This window comes from Vicugna pacos, chromosome 33, assembly GCF_048564905.1.
Source record: "Vicugna pacos chromosome 33, VicPac4, whole genome shotgun sequence".
NCBI classification, from domain to species: Eukaryota; Metazoa; Chordata; class Mammalia; order Artiodactyla; family Camelidae; genus Vicugna; species Vicugna pacos.
The window spans coordinates 9,139,746-9,156,911 of record NC_133019.1 but is presented as its reverse complement, the minus strand read 5'-3'; the positions used below and the strand labels follow the sequence as shown (position 1 = coordinate 9,156,911).

Here is a 17,166-nt window from a genome sequence, read left to right as displayed (position 1 = left end):
AAAAGCAGATGGAACTAAGCCTGCAATTGAGACTCAGTGAACCCTCAGGGGCCGGTGAGGGAGGCCCTGGCCGGTGTCTTGTCTGCTGGGGGCCTCCCCAGTGTGCCCTGGGTGCAGGACTGGTTCTTGGGGGAAGAACCAAGGTTTGCAGGCAACTGTCTGTAGGCTCAGCCATGCAGAAGGAGGAGGTGACAGTACTGAGCACCCTCCATGTGCCGGGCACAGTGCCAGCCCTTCACACACGGCCTCCAGGTGTGCGCCCAGCAGCTGTAGGGGGTGAATGTTCCCACTCTGCCGGCGAGGAGGTTGGGGCGTGGAGAGTTGAGGTCAAGTCAGCCGTTGACCAAGTTAGCGCTCAGGTCCAGCTCATTTCACAGCCTCAGCTCTGCGGTTGTTCCCAGACCTGATTCTGAGGCAGGGTAAGAGGTGAGAAGGCCCAGAGCACCCCCACCCGCCCCCCCCAGGTCTCCATTTTACCTTCAGGTAGACTCTGCTCACAGAGGGGCCTTTCTGTGTGTCCTCAGCTCAGGGCCTGCCCCGTCACACCCGAGCATCCTCATGGGACGGCGTTGTGGATGGAGCATGGGCACGGGACTTGATTTTAGTGTCTTGTCATGTGTGAACTTGGAGAAGCCAGCTCTGCCTCCTCCTTTCTCAGAGTCACTTTCCAAGGGCGAGGGGCCTGTGAAACTGTTGTAGGAAAATGGGGTGCGAGAGGACGGTCATGTCCGAGGTCTCAGGAGAGCCCCTGGGATGCACCTGCTAAGTGAGGGTCCTTAGCTTCGAGCAGGAAAGAATTCAAGAGAGAGTTGGAGTAGAGTGAAAGTAGATTTATTCAGGGAGATACATACTCCATAGACAGAGTGTGGGCCCTCGCAGAAGGCGGGAGAGAGAGAGAAGGAGGGAGGAAGGGAGGTGCAGGGTTGTCGGTTTGAACATGCTCAGTAACTTCGTGTGCTAACAAGTGGGAGGAAGATTCCAGCTGCTTTGGGGGAGGGGTGGGGATTCTCAGGAACTGGGCCGCCGCCCACTTTTTGGCCTCTTCCGTCCAGCCTTGGAGCTGTCTGGCTCCTGGGGGAGGGCCATTTATCATGCTGAGACATTATGATGCGTGTCGAGTGAGGCTCCAGGTCTACTGGGAACTGAATCTTCTGCCGTAGTCGGGTTTTAATCAGTTCACGTCCTGCCCCCACTGCTTTTCATGGTTGTGCCCTGGCCCCCTCTCTCCTGTCTCAAAATCACCTGTAGGAAACTCAGCGTGGACCCGTCTTCAGCTCACTGAGGGCTCTGGCGTGTCACTCGCGGTTGTGCCCTCCGCCAGCACTGCCTGTGTGGGGTCCTTGTACCCGCTGGCTCCCTGGGCTCTGAGGACCCCTCTCTTGGCCCCCGGACCCCGCTCCGTGTCCTCACTGGGATCAGGCTGCCTGCGCCCTGGGCCCCCTCCGCCACGACGTCCCATCTCACGCTCTGAGCCCTCTGCTTCCCCTATTCCTGCTCCTGCCCCATTTGTCTGGGACATGGAAGCGTCTTCCTATTTGGTTCCCTCCCTCCCAGAAGTGCACGGTTTTCTTAAGTCCCCTGTCTTGCCCGCTCTTGTGCTCTTTGAGAAGTTGCCTCTTGTTTCTGCCTTCTGAAGGAAGCTCCCTCATGCTTACTGTTGGTTAGAAATGCTCTCAGCTTCCGCCCTCCCCACTGCCGGGGCCATCAGAGTTCTTGCTTTAAACTCTGTTTCCCTCGTGGACCAATTAGGGTTAAGAACGGCCACATAGAGCGGGAACTGAGAGCAACAGTGGCTTTCAACAGCCATTCCCCTTCTCACTGAAAGGTTCGGAGTTGGGAGTCGGGGGCTTCCACAGCCACAGTGCAGTTTGATCCGGGCCCCAGGCCCTGCCCCTCCAGCCCGTGGCACCACCTCGTGGTCCAGGAGGCCTCCTGGAGCCACAGCATCCTCCACGTTCCAGGCACCAGGAGGGCAGGAAGAAAGGCTTTCCCCCTACTTGAGTGAGCCTCACCGAGGCCCTGCCTGGCATGTCAGCTGACGTCTCACTGACCGGCCCTGTCACGTGGCCTCTCCTGCTGAGAGGGAGGTGGGGATGTAGGCGTGTTTCCAGGTAGCCTGGCTCACCGAGGACCAGGATTCCACTGAGGAGGAAGGGGAGGTTGGGCACCTGCTGTGCAGCCAGCCGTGTCCGCCCTCCTTCCGTGTGTGCCCTCCACAGGCTCGCACACCTGCCACCCCCTCCCCATGTCCGCTAAGCTTTCCGCACCCCCCTTTGCTCTGGTAGGGTGCCCCCACTCCTTATAACCCCCCCTTTTTCCCGGCTTATCATGCAGTCTTCTAGTATAGCATCTGACGTTCTGTATTTGCAACTTCCTACATGTAATTCTGTTTTTCTTCTCTGCCTGGCTCTTCTCAAAAGAGCAATCCCTGAGGACAGAGACCACACCGTATTTATCTTCCTAGGTGGAAATCCACTGCCTGGCTCGGCGTTTCTTCTCGGTAAATAGTGATGAAATAGATGTTGGATGAAGACTTCTTTGCGAGCTCTTTTGAAGCGGTTCCCAGGGTCTTAAATCAGGGTTTTCCAAGAGAGTGAGGTCACTGGCCACTGAACTGGTATCCTGTTGTGTTCTCTTCTTTTACCAGGTTTACGGTATTTTCTATGCCACGTCCTTTCTTGACCTCTACCGCAACCCCACAAGCTTGACTACTTCACAGCACAACAAAACAGTCCTTGTCAGTAGGGATGAGCAGTATTTGTTTCTGGTAAGTTTCCTGGACCAGAGCGTACAGAGGAATGTTCTATTTTTAAAGGATGTCTTAATTGCTGGGCTCCTAGCTCAGAGCCAGGACCCGGGGGAGCTGCAGATGTGGATTCCAGGGTCCGTGTGTGTGCGCGTGTGTGAGAGAGAGACACACACACAGACGATGGTTCCTCTTCTTCACAAGCATCAGGTTTTTACTTGAAACCCTGGGACTCCCTTGTGTAGGACTGGAGACTTGGTAAACAGGTCACGGGACCAGAACAAAGCTTTCGGTGGATTCCACTTTTAGGAATTTAGCCCGCGTGCTTTTACACGTGCGCCAAGGTGTGTGGAAAGACGTGCCTGGCGTACAATGGCTTGTGATAGCAAAAGGTTTGAAACAAATGTCTGTCCAGAGAAGACTGCTTAAAAATATCATGGCTTCTCTTTACAATGGAATACGAGGCAACCACCCAACATACATACAGCAAATTAAATGGAAAAATCTGTAAGCTGTGTTATTAAGTAAAAGAAGGGTTGAGCATAATAATATGTGTAATGTTTTCTTATTTGTGTAAAAAAAATTAAGAAAAATAGGCTAGGGGAGGGTACAGCTCAGTGGTTAGAGTATGTGCTCGGCATGCAGGAGGTCCTGGGTTCAATCCCCAGTACCGCTGCTAAAATAACTAAATAGATAAACCTAATTACCTCTCCCCCAACAAATAGAAATTTTTTAAAAAATGTAAAAGATTAAGAAAAATAGACCACACGTACACACACATGTATGAGAATGTCTCTGTGCACACACTTGTGTATCTGTGCCTATATTTACATAGGACGTTTCTGGAAGGAAACACATAAAATCATTGCTTGTACTACCCTGGGAAAATGGATTAGCGATCTGGGGACTCTTGTACATTTTCTGTATTTTTATACTCACTGAATTTTAGTCGTGTACGCGTGTCACTGTTCTGTTGAAACCCGGTTTGGTGGCAGCTGCGTGAGCTCACGGGGTGCTTGTTTCAGGTGCGGGTGGTGGTGCCCTACCAGGGGCCGTCCTCTGACTACGTTGTGGTGAGGATGGTCCCCGACAGCAGGCTTCCTCCCCGTCACCTGCACGTGGTTCGTACAGGCAAAACCTCCGCTGTCATCAAGTGGGAATCCCCGTACGACTCTCCTGACCAGGACCTGGTGAGCGGCCGGGCGTCCAGGCAGCCTTGCTTCCTCCTTCCTGACGCGGTTTGGGTCGGGTGGGGGTGGATCCTGTAATGGGAAAGAAGCCTAGGCCTGGTGGTTGGAGCTCAGCAGGAGGTCTCCCCCCATTTCCGTCTGCCCAAAGATGGGGTCCCTGCAGGGGCCTCTTCTCTGTTGTCACTTCTCCATTATTCCTGGCTGCCATATTGGTTTGTCCCTGCTGCTTCTCTGCATTCTCTGCCTTCACAGACAAAGGCCTGCAGGCCAAATCTAGCCTGTGGCCTGTTTTTCTATGTGAGGGTTTATTAGAACCCAGTTTCTCCCATTCGTTTACGCATTATCTGTGGCTGCTCTCACGCCACAAACAGCAGAGTTGAGTTAATTGTGGCAGAGCCCATCTCGCCTTCAAGGTCTAAAATATTTACGATTTGCACCTTTACAAACAAGTTGGCTGGGCCTTGTCCTAAAAGAAGAGGCATCGATTCTAGAGAAAAGCTCCCGTTCTCCCTTGGCCCCGGCTACTTTCACCTCCGTCCCCTCCTCTGCCATCCCCGCTGTCCCAGGAGTGGGTCGTTTTAAATGCTTGATTGCGAGACTCTTCTGGGCTCTCTGTTTTTTTCCTGATGATTGAGTTTCCCGAGCTTGACAGCCCATCCTTATGTTTTCCCCGTCCCCGTATGTGTGAGAAGCAACCTGGGAGAGAGTAGGTAGGACTTTTGTCCCTTAGAGCTGCGACTGAACATTTTCACTCATTGTCCCCCTCTGACGACATCCTGACACTGTTGCAGGGGTGGGTGGAGGGTCAGAAGTTGAGCGCTGAACTTGGGTTTTTCTCGCCTGTTCTAACCTACCTGCTGATGCCACCGTAAATGTGGCTTTCCCTAGGGTTACTTTGTTCTGTTTTCTTTTTGGGAGGGTTGGGGTGGAGATTAAATTGATACTTCTCTGCCCAAGTCTGGGAGTGAATTTGTTATAAGGTGGGACCTGACTGCCCCAGAGGCTTTCCAAAGAACAGAGCCAGAAGTTGGGGCTCAAAATATTGTTGCTGTGGGTCACAGCTATGGACAAACTTAGGTGACATGGTCCCCACTGATCTCCAAAGGGTAAAAAATGCCAACTTTCTATTAAAAGGTGTCTTTTTCCTGCCCCAGTTATATGCCATTGCAGTTAAAGATCTGATAAGGAAGAGTGACAGGAGCTACAAAGTAAAATCCCGCAACAGTACAGTGGAATACACCCTGAACAAGTTGGAACCTGGAGGGAAATACCACGTCATTGTCCAGCTGGGGAACATGAGCAAGGATTCCAGTATAAAAATTACCACAGGTAAGCAGTGAGTGGAGCCCTTCCCACACAGCAAGGCGCCCCCTGCTGCTGGGACGCCTCTAGACGTGGGATTTCTGTTTTTCTGCTCTTTTAAATTTTTTTTTAAGATGTGGGATTCTATCAGGAATTGCACAGAAAGTGCAGAGACCACCCTCAGCATCCACAGGGGCAGAGCCGGGCAGGGGTGGCGGGGTCTGGGCTGCAGGGTGGTGGCCAGGGCACCGTGGGCGGGGGCGTGGCTGTCATGTTCCACGTTCTCTGTCTCCTGTAGTCTCCTCCCCCTTTGCTGGCTTTGGCATTCCCAAGAGAGTTAGGAGATAAAACTGAATATTTGCCACTTAAGGCCAAGCGTTGCATCTGTGCACCTGGACTGAAGTCACGGTGGTTCCTTGTGGCAATAGCGTATGCAGAAATGGACAGAGACTGGTAACTGGGTAGTAGATTAAAGCGGGGCTTGCTGCTAGCCCCAGGCTGGCTCAGCAGTCAGGCTCAAGTTCAGAAAGCAGGTCATAAGCCCAGTTATTGGGACAATAGCAGATGGTATCCGGCATGTCTGGGATGGAAGCTAGCAGTGTCCACAGTGGGCCTGGGCCGTACTTTGTGGTCATTCCAGGGCTCTGTCTTCAGGCCGAGCTCCCTAGCCCCTCACTAAGCTCTCAGGCTCCTCTGGCTTTGGGGGTAGGAAAGCAGACTGGAATCAAAGCAGAAATCCAGGCAGATTTTGACGTGGCCGCATCCCTTCCTCCTCTACCTCCACTTGTTTTTGGCCATCCTTGGGTCTAGATACTGCCCAGATTTCTTGGCTGAAGATATTATAACAGCAAATGAGATGCCAGTTAAGAGTCTACAATGTGCTAGGCTCTATACGAAGCGGTATGTGTGTTTCATTCCTTCCTTAACCTGTCCCTTCAAGGTTAGCACTATTTCACCAACCTTGGACGAACGAGAAAACAGAGACTCAAACGTATAGCCACTAACTGCTTCCCCTTTTCATCTTTAATTTTCAGTTTCATTATCAGCACCCGATGCCTTAAAAATCATAACAGAAAATGACCATGTTCTCCTGTTTTGGAAGAGCCTCGCTTTGAAGGAAAAGAACTTTAATGAGAGCAGGGTAAGTCCCTCCCTCCTTCTCAATGACTTTGGAAATGTAATTGGAATGCTGTTTTAGAGATGAGCTCGTTAACAGTCTGCCGGCGTAGAGAGAGTGCAAAGAAAGAACCGGGCAGGGGAGTGAACTTGAGAATTAGAGGACCGTTTTCTGTGGGATCGCTAATTAGCGAAGTGTTTATGCTGCCCATTAAAGATGAGAATCTCTGCACTAAGCACTTTGCAGTCCTGAACTCGCCTTCCCCGGAAAGACGGGGAAGTGGGCTGGAGCCCTCGCTGTGCTTCCTCAAGCGGGACTGGGGCTCAGCATTAGAACCAAGGGCCCCCCGTCTTTCCCGTGTAGCCCGAGGCCAGGGCTGGCGCTTCCGTACCAGGAAACTGAGCTGCACTGTCACGCTGGCATCTCATCTTTTTCTTTCCAGTGAGCGAGAAGCACTTGAAGATGTAGTCTCTTGACATATGGAAAACACCTTGTTTTGTTATCAGCAGACCAATTACTGTATTTATGGCAGGAGAGAGGAGGAGGGTGGCACCAGGGAACTGATTTGCCATGCAGGGGCGGCACAGATTCTCGAATGGAGCTGGGCTGGCCCCATCGTCAACAAAGCATGAGCTAAACAGGGACACAGTGAACCTGCGGTGTCTACCTCGGGGTCTAGTGTTGACAAGGAGCAGCCCTACGGTGCTAAATAGTCAAAGTGTGAAGCCAGGGGCTGAATTAAAGCTAAATTAAAACGGGAAGCTTCTCACAGCTCTCACAACTATGCCATATAAATGGTTACTCAAATATAAAGAAAACTTTCAAATCAATTCAAAACAGAAACACAGTTGGCCCTTGAAAAACACCAGACTGAACCACGCAGGTCCACTTATGTGCAAAACCTACACTATTACATGGTCTGTGCTTGGTGGAGTCCAAGGATGCAGAACCGTGCATACAGAGGGCCAGTTCTAAGTTATTCTCAGATTTTTGACTGCTGGGAGGGTCGGTGCCCCTTACCCCCACGTTGTTCAAGGGTCAGCTGAAGCAGGTAACAAAATCAAAAAGTTTCAAGCATCAGTAAGCAAAAGAAAGTAACGATTTGGCCTCACTGGTTATCTAAACAGCAAAGATACAGTGCTTTCACATTAAATTGGCAAAAGTTTGGGGGGAAGAGTGCTATCGATTTGAGTAATAGTTGGGAAGATGAGTGCCCAGGGAATCCGAATTGATTTAACCTTCTTAAGGTAATAGGTGTCAGAAACATCTAAAGTGTTATATCCTTTGATCCAATAATTCTTCATGGGTTTTATTCTAAGGAAACAGTGTGCATAGAGAATTTCATTTATGACAGCAGGAAGGAGGAGAGCCTCTGTATGCCCAACAGGATGGGACTGGTCAAGTAAATTATGAGTGGTTAATGTTTGTGTCATTAAAATTTTTCTCTTTAGACCTTTATGTATGTTGCAAATGTCCCGCACTGAATATATATATTCGATAGAAACTAATAAATGCTAGTTTATGGAAAAGCATGCAGGAATGGGACTCCGGGCAGGCGGTGTTGGGAGGCCCAGTTTGGCAGCTGGCTGTCACCAGAGGATCCTCCCTGGGCGGCAGAAGCCCGGCTCTGTAAAGGTTGGGCCTGCAGGTCAGTACTCCCTTCCCAGTGGAGGGTGCTGGCTTAAGCTTGATCCGTCCTTCCTCTCCAACTTAGAGTTCAAAGAAGAGGCAGGTCAACAGAATGGGAACCAAGCAAGGGACCACGATTTATGCAGTGGGACCAGGATGTGGGTACAGATAAGAGAGAAGGTCTTTTGTGTGGTTGGGGCTGTGGGTGGAGGCGGGAGTGTTGCTGGTAGCCTTGACCTGCAGTACGTGGAGGTCAGCGGAGAAGCCTGGTCGTCAGTCCTGACCCCGGCCAGCGTGCTGGGCTAGGGCTGTTCAGGGGTGACGTTTCCCACACGGGAGTCCGGGACGCTCCCTGAGCCAGCCTGAATGGGAAGCTTATTTCATGCTCCCGTCACTGGGGGGTCTGAGCCGCCGCTCAGTTCAAAGCCAGGCTGGTCTGGGGCTGAGAGCAGCTCGGACGCGCCGGAAAGCCAGGAGCTCGGAAGTGTGCGGTGAGCTGACAATGGAATTCCCACACGTTCCTCCAAGGAGAAATGTCTTGTTTTAACAGTTACAAGTTCCTTTTTTAACCCCATGGCTGGTGTCCATTGCAGCTTGGATTTATTATTAGTTCAGCCCCATTACAGTGCACTGTTGCTGATTTGGCCAGATTCTGCGAGATTTAATATTGCCTGAGACAAGTGGATTGCTGACCAGAGCTTTGAATTCTGTACCAAAATATCTGTTAACATGGCTTTTGTTAAGGCTACGCTGTTCACTTCTACCAGGCATCTCAGAAGTGGGCTTGGTAATTATCAGAGACACTGGGGATGAGAGAATTCCCATTTTCTGAATCCAGTACCTCAGTGGTAAAGTAAAAAGAACCAGTAAGAAACCCAAAGTACTTCAGCATCTCTAAAAGCCTAAAATATGGTCTCACCTGAAGTTGGAACCAGCAGTAGAAGCTGTTAGGTTCCTTCTTTAACTTCCCGAGTAATTTCTCGTGTGTTTATTTTCAGGGCTACGAGATTCACATGTTTGACAGTGCCATGAACATCACGGCTTACCTTGGGAATACTACAGACAATTTCTTTAAAATTTCCAACCTGAAGTTGGGTCACAATTACACTTTCACCGTCCAGGCACGCTGCCTTTTTGGCAGCCAGATTTGTGGGGAGCCTGCTGTCCTGCTCTATGATGAGTTGGGGTCTGGTAAGTTGCTGTAGTGGCCCATTCCCGCCTTCAGTTCCGGGGAAATGTATCCAGGGAGTAGCATGGTTTGATGAACACGTGTGTTCCTAACATGCACCTAAAATGTTCTTGCAGTTCAAAAGAAAACCATTTATGCATCAGTTTAATTAGGCACTGATTTATTTAACAAATACTTCCTGAGCCAGGCATGGGGTGAGGAGCTGGGATTACAGGGTGACCACATTCTGAATGTAAAACAGAAGAAAGGGAGGTTTTGTTGAAAAAGGAGATTCTGTTTGGGAAGCACTGGGTCAATGTGTTTTGTTCATTTTTGGAGGACCGTTCAGAGCCTCTAACAGGCTAATATTCCCTGTGATTCTCCAAGCCAGCAGATCACCTCATCGCAGAGTAACTGATTTCACAGCCGTCCCCTTCATCTTTGCGGTCGGCCTCAGCTCAGAAGCTGAGCTTGGTCTGGGGTCCCTGTCTTCAGGACACTTGCAGATGGCCGTGTTGGGCCATGCTGATGGCAGAGGAGAGGAACCTTCCACTTGCCCAGAAATTCTGCTCAGATCGTATTGATAGCTTTGCCGGGATTTCAACAACATTCTGCCGCTGGTTGTTTTAGTTCCCCTTCCCCCAGCCAAGAACTAACCAGCGCTTAAGCTCAAAGTCTTATGTTAGAGCTGTTGTATGTTCCTCCACGCTTCTTGGGGTGGCTTCCGGTCGAATACTTACCCTTGGCAGCTCCCTGAAAGAGGGAGAACTGAGGCTCTGAGAAGGTCCCAACAGAAAAAACAACTCAACTCTTACTGACCTAGTGCTTCCTAAATAGAACCTCCTTTTTAGTAAAGCCAATCAGAAACCTGTGAAGTAGACTTACGGGAAACTGCTGTGGGGCCATCTGCCAGCTGCCTATGTAAAACCAAGATTGTCAGGCAGGAGCATCTCTCAGGTAGACCCCCTGGTCCACGTCCTGCCCCCTGATGGTCACGCCCCTGTGCCAGTGGGGCGGGGGCGGAAACTCACGGATTCCTGTCGCCTCTGCCAGGCTGGCTTCCTGACTGCTCCAGCCCAGGGCGTTCCCCCAGTGTACCACTTCGCAGTTGGGATTAGGTAGAGACACGGGAAATAAGAGGGGGTAGAGTTTTCCCCGGTAAGTCGGTAGTGAAGGAAGGTAAAGATGTGGGTATGGAATTGTTAGGTCAGGCTTGTGGGAAATGGCTGCTGTCTGGCCCATCTATGAGCACCTGTTGGGCTGAATCCCTGGGTAGTTACTGAGCTTCCTCCATGCGCAGAGGCTGGCCCGCAGCACCTCGCCCTCACCAGGGGACAGCCTCAGGCCTAGCCAGGCTCCTTGTGGGGATCTAGAAAGTCCATGTTGCTTACTTGGCTAAAACTGGCTCCCAGGAGCCGGTTTCCTGCCTCGAGCTCAGAAGTTCCCCAGAATTTCTGACATAAAAATCTACCCCTTCCAGGAAGCCTGTCTTTCACCCGACAACGAGATGGCTCTGCCCCAGACCCCTGTCGCTACAGCTCTTATCAGTGCATCATCATAAAGCGAATATTTAAGGCAGTGGGAAGGGAGCATCACTGTTAGGTTACAGACACCCAAAATGGCCTTGCAAAGAGCTTTTAAAAAATGTTAAATGTATAAGGAAAGGGTCTCTCTCTCACTCTGTTTAAGTCAAAAAAAAAAAAAAAGAACCTCATAAAACTTCATGAGCTGTTAAGTCAGTACTGCACTGAAGGAATCTCGTTTGTATCACTTAATGGAGCTTCAGGTAATTGCAGTTCAGAGTGACTTTGGTGCCAAGTAGGGGGAAATAATTGCAATCTCGTTAATTAGTGGTCTGATTTCACATCCTCTTATGTGAGCCAAGCAAGTGGTCTTAAGTAATAATGCTAATGAAATCAATGTTGATACCCCAACAAAGGTCTCCCTTCCAAGAGATTATCTAAATAACCAACGAGGCAGTGATTAGGAGCCTGATGTAATTACCGTATTTGCATGCACGAGGCCTGCACTCCGTCCGCTGGAGGCAAGGGCTCCGGGAAACATTCGGGCGTCGCGTGCAGGAACGTGCCACCCCCGGCAGGAGATCTGGGTGGCGGTCGCTTAGCTTTTTTGGTGGGTGGGGTGTTGCGGGGTGGCCCTTTCGTAGGAGGCTTACGGGCTGGCCTCGTGCCTCCGCAGGTGGGGACACGTCAGCGATCCAGGCTGCCAGGTCTACCGACGTGGCTGCCGTGGTGGTGCCCGTCTTGTTCCTGATCCTGCTGAGCCTGGGCGTCGGGTTTGCCATCCTGTACACAAAGCACCGGCGGCTGCAGAATAGCTTCACGGCGTTCGCCAACAGCCACTACAGCTCCAGGCTGGGCTCGGCCATCTTCTCCTCCGGGGATGACCTGGGTGAGTGGGGCGGGGGCGGACCCCACAGGGGTCCTTGGGGGGAGGTAATTAGGTTTACTGATTGACTAGGGGGTCCTGGGGATTGAACCCAGGACCTTGTGCATGCTAAGCCCGCCTACCCCTGAGCTACACCTCCCCTCCTTGAGCTCATCTTTTGACGGTTCATCCATCAGCGATCCCCCTGCTTTGGGTTGAATCAGTTGGAGCCCTTTGCTTTGAAATCACTCCTAAATTAAAATACCAGTATTCTCGTCAATAGTGCGCTTCTGGCCCGAGACGGGGAGTTTTGTCAAAGGACAGGTAGGAGCTTGCCTTGTACGGGCAGGAGGGATAGACCGTGCACTTCAGGTATTCCCAGGGTATCGGCAGATCCTCAAGAATCTTCAGCGCCTCTCATCCTTCCCAGGCCTAGACGTCTGACGTCTCTGGAGATTTTAGTCAAGACAGAAAGCTGTGCTTTTCCCATGGGCTTCTGTCCAAAGAAACCCTTTCCATCTTGCCGTTTCTCTTCCTGATTGCTAGCATGCCCTCAGTTCTTTCCCTGTCGATAGCACGTGGCCCGGGAGAAGGAAGAAGTCCCTTTTAGAGCTGCCTGCACGCTGCGGTAGCCGAACGCTCATAGAGCTAGTAGGCCACTCCCTAAGTACAGTTAAGTCCGTATGTTTTGGGACCTTCCCCAAACTCAGGCTTGTCCAAACTCAGACTGCTGAATGTAAGTTGATTTTTTTTTAACATATTTATCTTTCCTGTAAGCTAGTTGCAATTTTGTTGTTGTTTATAAAGACATTTCTGGATTCCCTTCTCACTGGTGACTTGATAGTAGCTCCTCTCCCTTTTCTTCTGTCTCTTTTCTTGCTTTCTTACAAGCGCTTGGGCTGCCTTGCATGAAGAAGGTGGGTTCTTGGCTTCTGTTCTTGGGGGCGAGAGGTGTCCACCCACCCTGGTGCTGAGTAATGATCATTGAATGCGGGTCAGCACTTAGATGCACAGGATGGTACCAGGGGCCACGGAGGGACAGCCACTAGTCTGGGAGCCTGTCCTCCAAGTGCCTAAGCCCCTCTACGACCCTGTTCTTCGTGAGCAGTGTGGGTTCAGAGGAGAGAACAGACGGTGACGTTCACTTACTCTGCTAGCACGGGGTGTGGATAACTCAAACTGGGCAACTAAAACCGCCCATCGGACTTTTGGGTAGGTAATAAAATCCTCCTCCTTAAAAGATTTACTTTCCTTGTTTGGTTCAAACCACCACTGAAATAGGCTTGGCCGCCCGTTGATGGGGAACAGGGACCCAAGGGTGTCAGAGAGAAGCCGGGCTGGTTTCAGCATCGATGATTATGCCTGTGGGCTCTGGTGCTGACTCTTCTGGCTGGGGCTCGTTTGTGACAGGGGTGGGGGGCAGCGGGGGAGGTGGGGCTGGGCGGAAGTGTGCTGGAACTCATCGAGGACCGATGGTTTTGCCTTTAGGGGAGGACGATGAAGATGCTCCAATGATAACTGGATTTTCCGACGACGTCCCCATGGTGATAGCCTGAAGAGGCTTTCCTCACTAGAAACCAAATGGTGTAAATATTTTATTTGATAAAGATAGTTGATGGTTTATTTTAAAAGATGCACTTTGAGTTGCAACATGTTATTTTTATATGGGCCAAAAAGAAAACAAAACAGAACAAAAAAAAAGGAAAGAAAAGAATGAATAAACTTTGTTGGAATCAACTGTGAACTTCAAACCAGGTTGATTTTAGTAACCAAACTGCTTTGATTTGATATTAGTGTCGTCTTCCAGGGCTGTGCTTACTGGGCATGCTTTTAAGTCTGTGAGATAATTTTGGTTCAATAAATTGGTCATTCTTTTTATTTTTCTAAAACACAGAAATGTGTTTAATAAAAACATCAAGAGAGAGTGACGGGCAGAACCGCTGCTCCTTGAAAGTATGCTCAAGTCTAAAGCTTTGTTTGCATTTAGTTGCTGTGAAAGTGTTTGGGTGAGTGATGGGGGCAAGGTTCTTCTATGTTATTTTGTTAATTTATTGGGACTCTGTATAGGGCAAGGCTTTAGTGATCATCTGACACCGCACGTGTTATGAGCCCCTCGCCTGCAAGGCTTGGGGGGCGAGGAACAGAAGCTGTTTTGTCACCATTGCAGATACAATCCCTTTTTATTCACCCGTGTGTCACCCAGTGGTATTTGGCAGGAGAGCATAGTGAGTCATTGCTCCGTTTCAATTAAACAAGAGTTGCAGCCTGAGAAGCCCTGCAAGCAACAGCTTCCTCTCTTACATGAATCGATGGACACTTGCTGGACACGCCTCTGTACAAGATGTAGCTTTCCAAGCTGCAACATGATAACACTGCTTTATTGTACACTGGTGTCATTGTCGTTGCAGAAATTCGCTCTGGTTGTGGGAGAGAGTTCTAGATCTGTGCCATGATAGCTACACTGGCAGATATGGTACCTAGTTTTTTTTCCTTTTCTGATTGTTTGATTTGTTGTTTTTGTTGTTGTTTGTTCTTACCACTGAAGAATCTCGAATGTAAAGTTTTGTATTTGTGTTGAGGTGGCCTCTTACTGTCCTTAAAAACCCATCCTGATATATGCAGTCATTGTGAATTGGGTCAGTGCCTTCCTTGCTTCTTTCTTCTCTTCTTTCACCTCCCTTGCCTGGACCCCATCCCCCGAGCCCCCGCCCAATTTAAAGAGAAAGCACTGTTTACTCTTAACAGAGATGCAGGAGATGCCCGAGTTTGAGACCCTTCAGCCCAGCCCACAGCGGACACTACAGAGTTCATGTTCTCTGTCAAATCAGCTGGGCTGTCTCCCTCTGCCTTTCAGTGCCTCCCCTGTATTCAAGCAGTGGCCACTTGGTAGGTATGTGGAATCCGCTGGAGACTGATGCCCACGCTTTAGAGCTAGTGTTGGAAGCACCGGCGCCTAGCATTGGTGTGACGCCTACTGTATGCACCCCAGCTGAGAAGCAGTGAGCTCGGGGCGGGGGGGAAAGTCATGCTTCTGCGTGTGTGTCCTTCATCCGCAAGCTTCGTCACAACCCCATCTCCTCTTAGATGTACTGCATCCCCTTCACGAAGTATTTGCTTTCTTTTCACCAAAAGTATCATTCTTGGGTGATAATATAGTTTTGTTCTACCTAGGGAGTGTTTGGGAAACAAAGAGCTGATTAAATTTTTTTAAGTTTAAAAATTTTATTTGTGTATATATGTATATTTTGATGGCGGAGTGTTTTCACTTGTACACGTTCAGGATGTCGTGTGGGTGAGGCTCCGTATCATTTCAACAAGAGGTTGTAAAAATAATGAGCCTCCCTTCCAGCATGTTTTTTCTTCTTTCCTCTCTCTCTCCTGTGTTATCTTTTTAAAGACTGGAGTTTCGTTGGCTTTATCTTGTCTTACTTTGGAGTTTTCCGCAAAACTTCAGGCCCCACCACGTCCCCTTTAATAAGCACTTTAAGTAACTGAAAGGTTAACGATCTGGTGGGAGGCAAGTCATTTAATCGAACAACTAGAAAGTGTTTTTTCTTCCTTTCTTTTTTCTGCCAACTTTTTGGTGGCATTTGTGAAAGCTGATATAAAAGGCTCTGAGACTTTATATTCATTTTTCCCACAGGCAAGCCTTTGTACAGAGCATATGTCTCCAGTTGGCAACTTGAGCTATTTCTGAGCATCCAGTTCTCACTCCCAGTGCCTCCCAATGCTTAGTGCACCGTACTGTACACACTGGCCATCACCCCTCTCCTTGGAAAATGCCACTGGGCTGTTTGAGGAAAAGCAGCCTTTTAGGGCTAGAGTATTTTATATAAACAGAAGAGCTAAGTTCCTGAATAGATGCAGCTATGTGTAAATTGTATATTTTTATGAACTCTTGAAGCATGCACTCTACTCCCCTCTGCGCAGCGCTGTGAGGTTTGGATGTATATGTATATGCCGTCTGCAAGAGTCCAGAGGTTGGAGTGACCATAGAGAATGAGAAGAAAAACTGCATGGAGCCTTTGCAGGTGACCAGATCATTGTCTTCACTGTGACCAATTGGAGCCCCTGGTTGTTTAAGGAAGAAGGAAGGGGCTTTTGTACCTCGTTGGAGGTGCTACCTCCAAAGTTCACACTGTACAGGGAAAAGGTTTTATTTCCTCCCAGGATGCACTAGAATGTCAGAAGCCCACGTTCGTGCGCCCGTGATGGACCACGAGTGGGCAGTGACAGTTTGGTGGGCAGGGGGATTGTGTACAGATTTTCTCTGGAAGCGGGTTTGCCCCTTTATGTATTGAATGCCCTTCAAGCCTTATGAGATGTGGGTCCACGTGGGTAAAATGACAGAGTAGAATTCTGCAGAGGAGTCCGGGAGAGGCCACACCTACACAGACCCTTTTCCAGACAGGTGGGGAGTGTCGGTGACTGCTGGCTGCCCTGGCAGGCTGGGTGGATCATTGCAAGGCTGAATAACTGGTTGGCACTTGTGACTTTGGGAAGAGGGGTTTCTCAGGTTCCATCCCCGGTCGTGTCACTGGGGGTGTTTGGATGGGACAGGTGTGAGACACAAGCTGTGTGTTCTCTCTGCCCATCGTGTGTGATGCACTAGATTAGCTCTACTTCAGCAATTTTAGGAACGTACCCCTTCCCAAACCCGTGGACATTTGCTGGGGGGCAGGCACTGAAGACTCCACCCAGCGGTCGCTCTCCATCTAGTGAGATCCTCCTGTCCGGTTTGGTTGGTCACTTTCCCACTAAGGACATCGTGGTGAACCCCTGAGATGTTTGTCTTCCTTCGGCAGAGAGTCGGGAGGTCCCTCAGAGAAGGGATTCAGGGATATCAGCAAACAGAACACCCATCTCCATATTGATTTTAGGAACTGACTCTAAAACTCTGTGCAGGATCTTCACTCATGTTGGGGCTGTATCGACATTCCTATTGGATTATTTTTCTTAAAGGAAGTGTGTGCTGCCTTTCAGGTACAATTTTTGTGTAATAAAAGCCAGTGCATTAAGTTTATATAGACTACTTTCTATGCAAGACTGAGAGATGGAAATGGAACAGATGGCAAGAGGTTACGTGTACTGTTGGGTACACGGACAATAAGCATGTTTTCAGAAGGGGTACCACCAGCGAACATGGGTCAAGGGAGGACAGGATGTAGATATGTTTCTGCCCACTCATTCTGAGCAGCCATGTTTATGAATTAAATCATCAGAGCCAAGTAACCCAAGAGTGATATTAGTCTCATGTGTAGTAGCTCAAATGGGTCAAGTCTGAAGGCTGAAGAGGAACATTATTCTCAGAGATTCCATGTCATTTCTCATTGAAAGACTTGTTATGAATTATTAGAAACTTTAGGCAAAATCAAAGGCATTTGCAGCAAAATAAAGGCCTACTCTGCTCTTATTTGAAGTGAAACACTGTATCCTTGTTTCTCTCCAAAGTGAAATTAGATGTTTATGATTTCAGCTGCCTTGATAAGTTTCCAAATCACTTGATTGATGCTGAAGATTTTACTGTTATTGTCACACAGTTTTAAGATCACTTTTGTCTCAATGTCAACTTTTTTCACTGAATAAAAACCTAACTGGGTCAAGAAAACACCTATTTGAAAATCCA

General features: G+C 49.4%; 1 protein-coding gene across 1 annotated transcript in view; it reads left to right on the top strand.

The window, feature by feature from the left end:
• The window catches only part of SORL1 (sortilin related receptor 1), a 147,895-nt gene extending 130,729 nt beyond the window's left edge, over window positions 1–17,166 (top strand). The window contains exons 42-48 of the mRNA XM_072954152.1: window positions 2,648–2,767; window positions 3,772–3,936; window positions 5,091–5,265; window positions 6,273–6,379; window positions 8,983–9,175; window positions 11,352–11,564; window positions 13,029–17,166. Of these exons, the coding sequence (XP_072810253.1) occupies window positions 2,648–2,767; window positions 3,772–3,936; window positions 5,091–5,265; window positions 6,273–6,379; window positions 8,983–9,175; window positions 11,352–11,564; window positions 13,029–13,096 (1,041 nt within the window). The 3' untranslated portion in view covers window positions 13,097–17,166. The remainder of the gene's footprint in view (window positions 1–2,647; window positions 2,768–3,771; window positions 3,937–5,090; window positions 5,266–6,272; window positions 6,380–8,982; window positions 9,176–11,351; window positions 11,565–13,028) is intronic.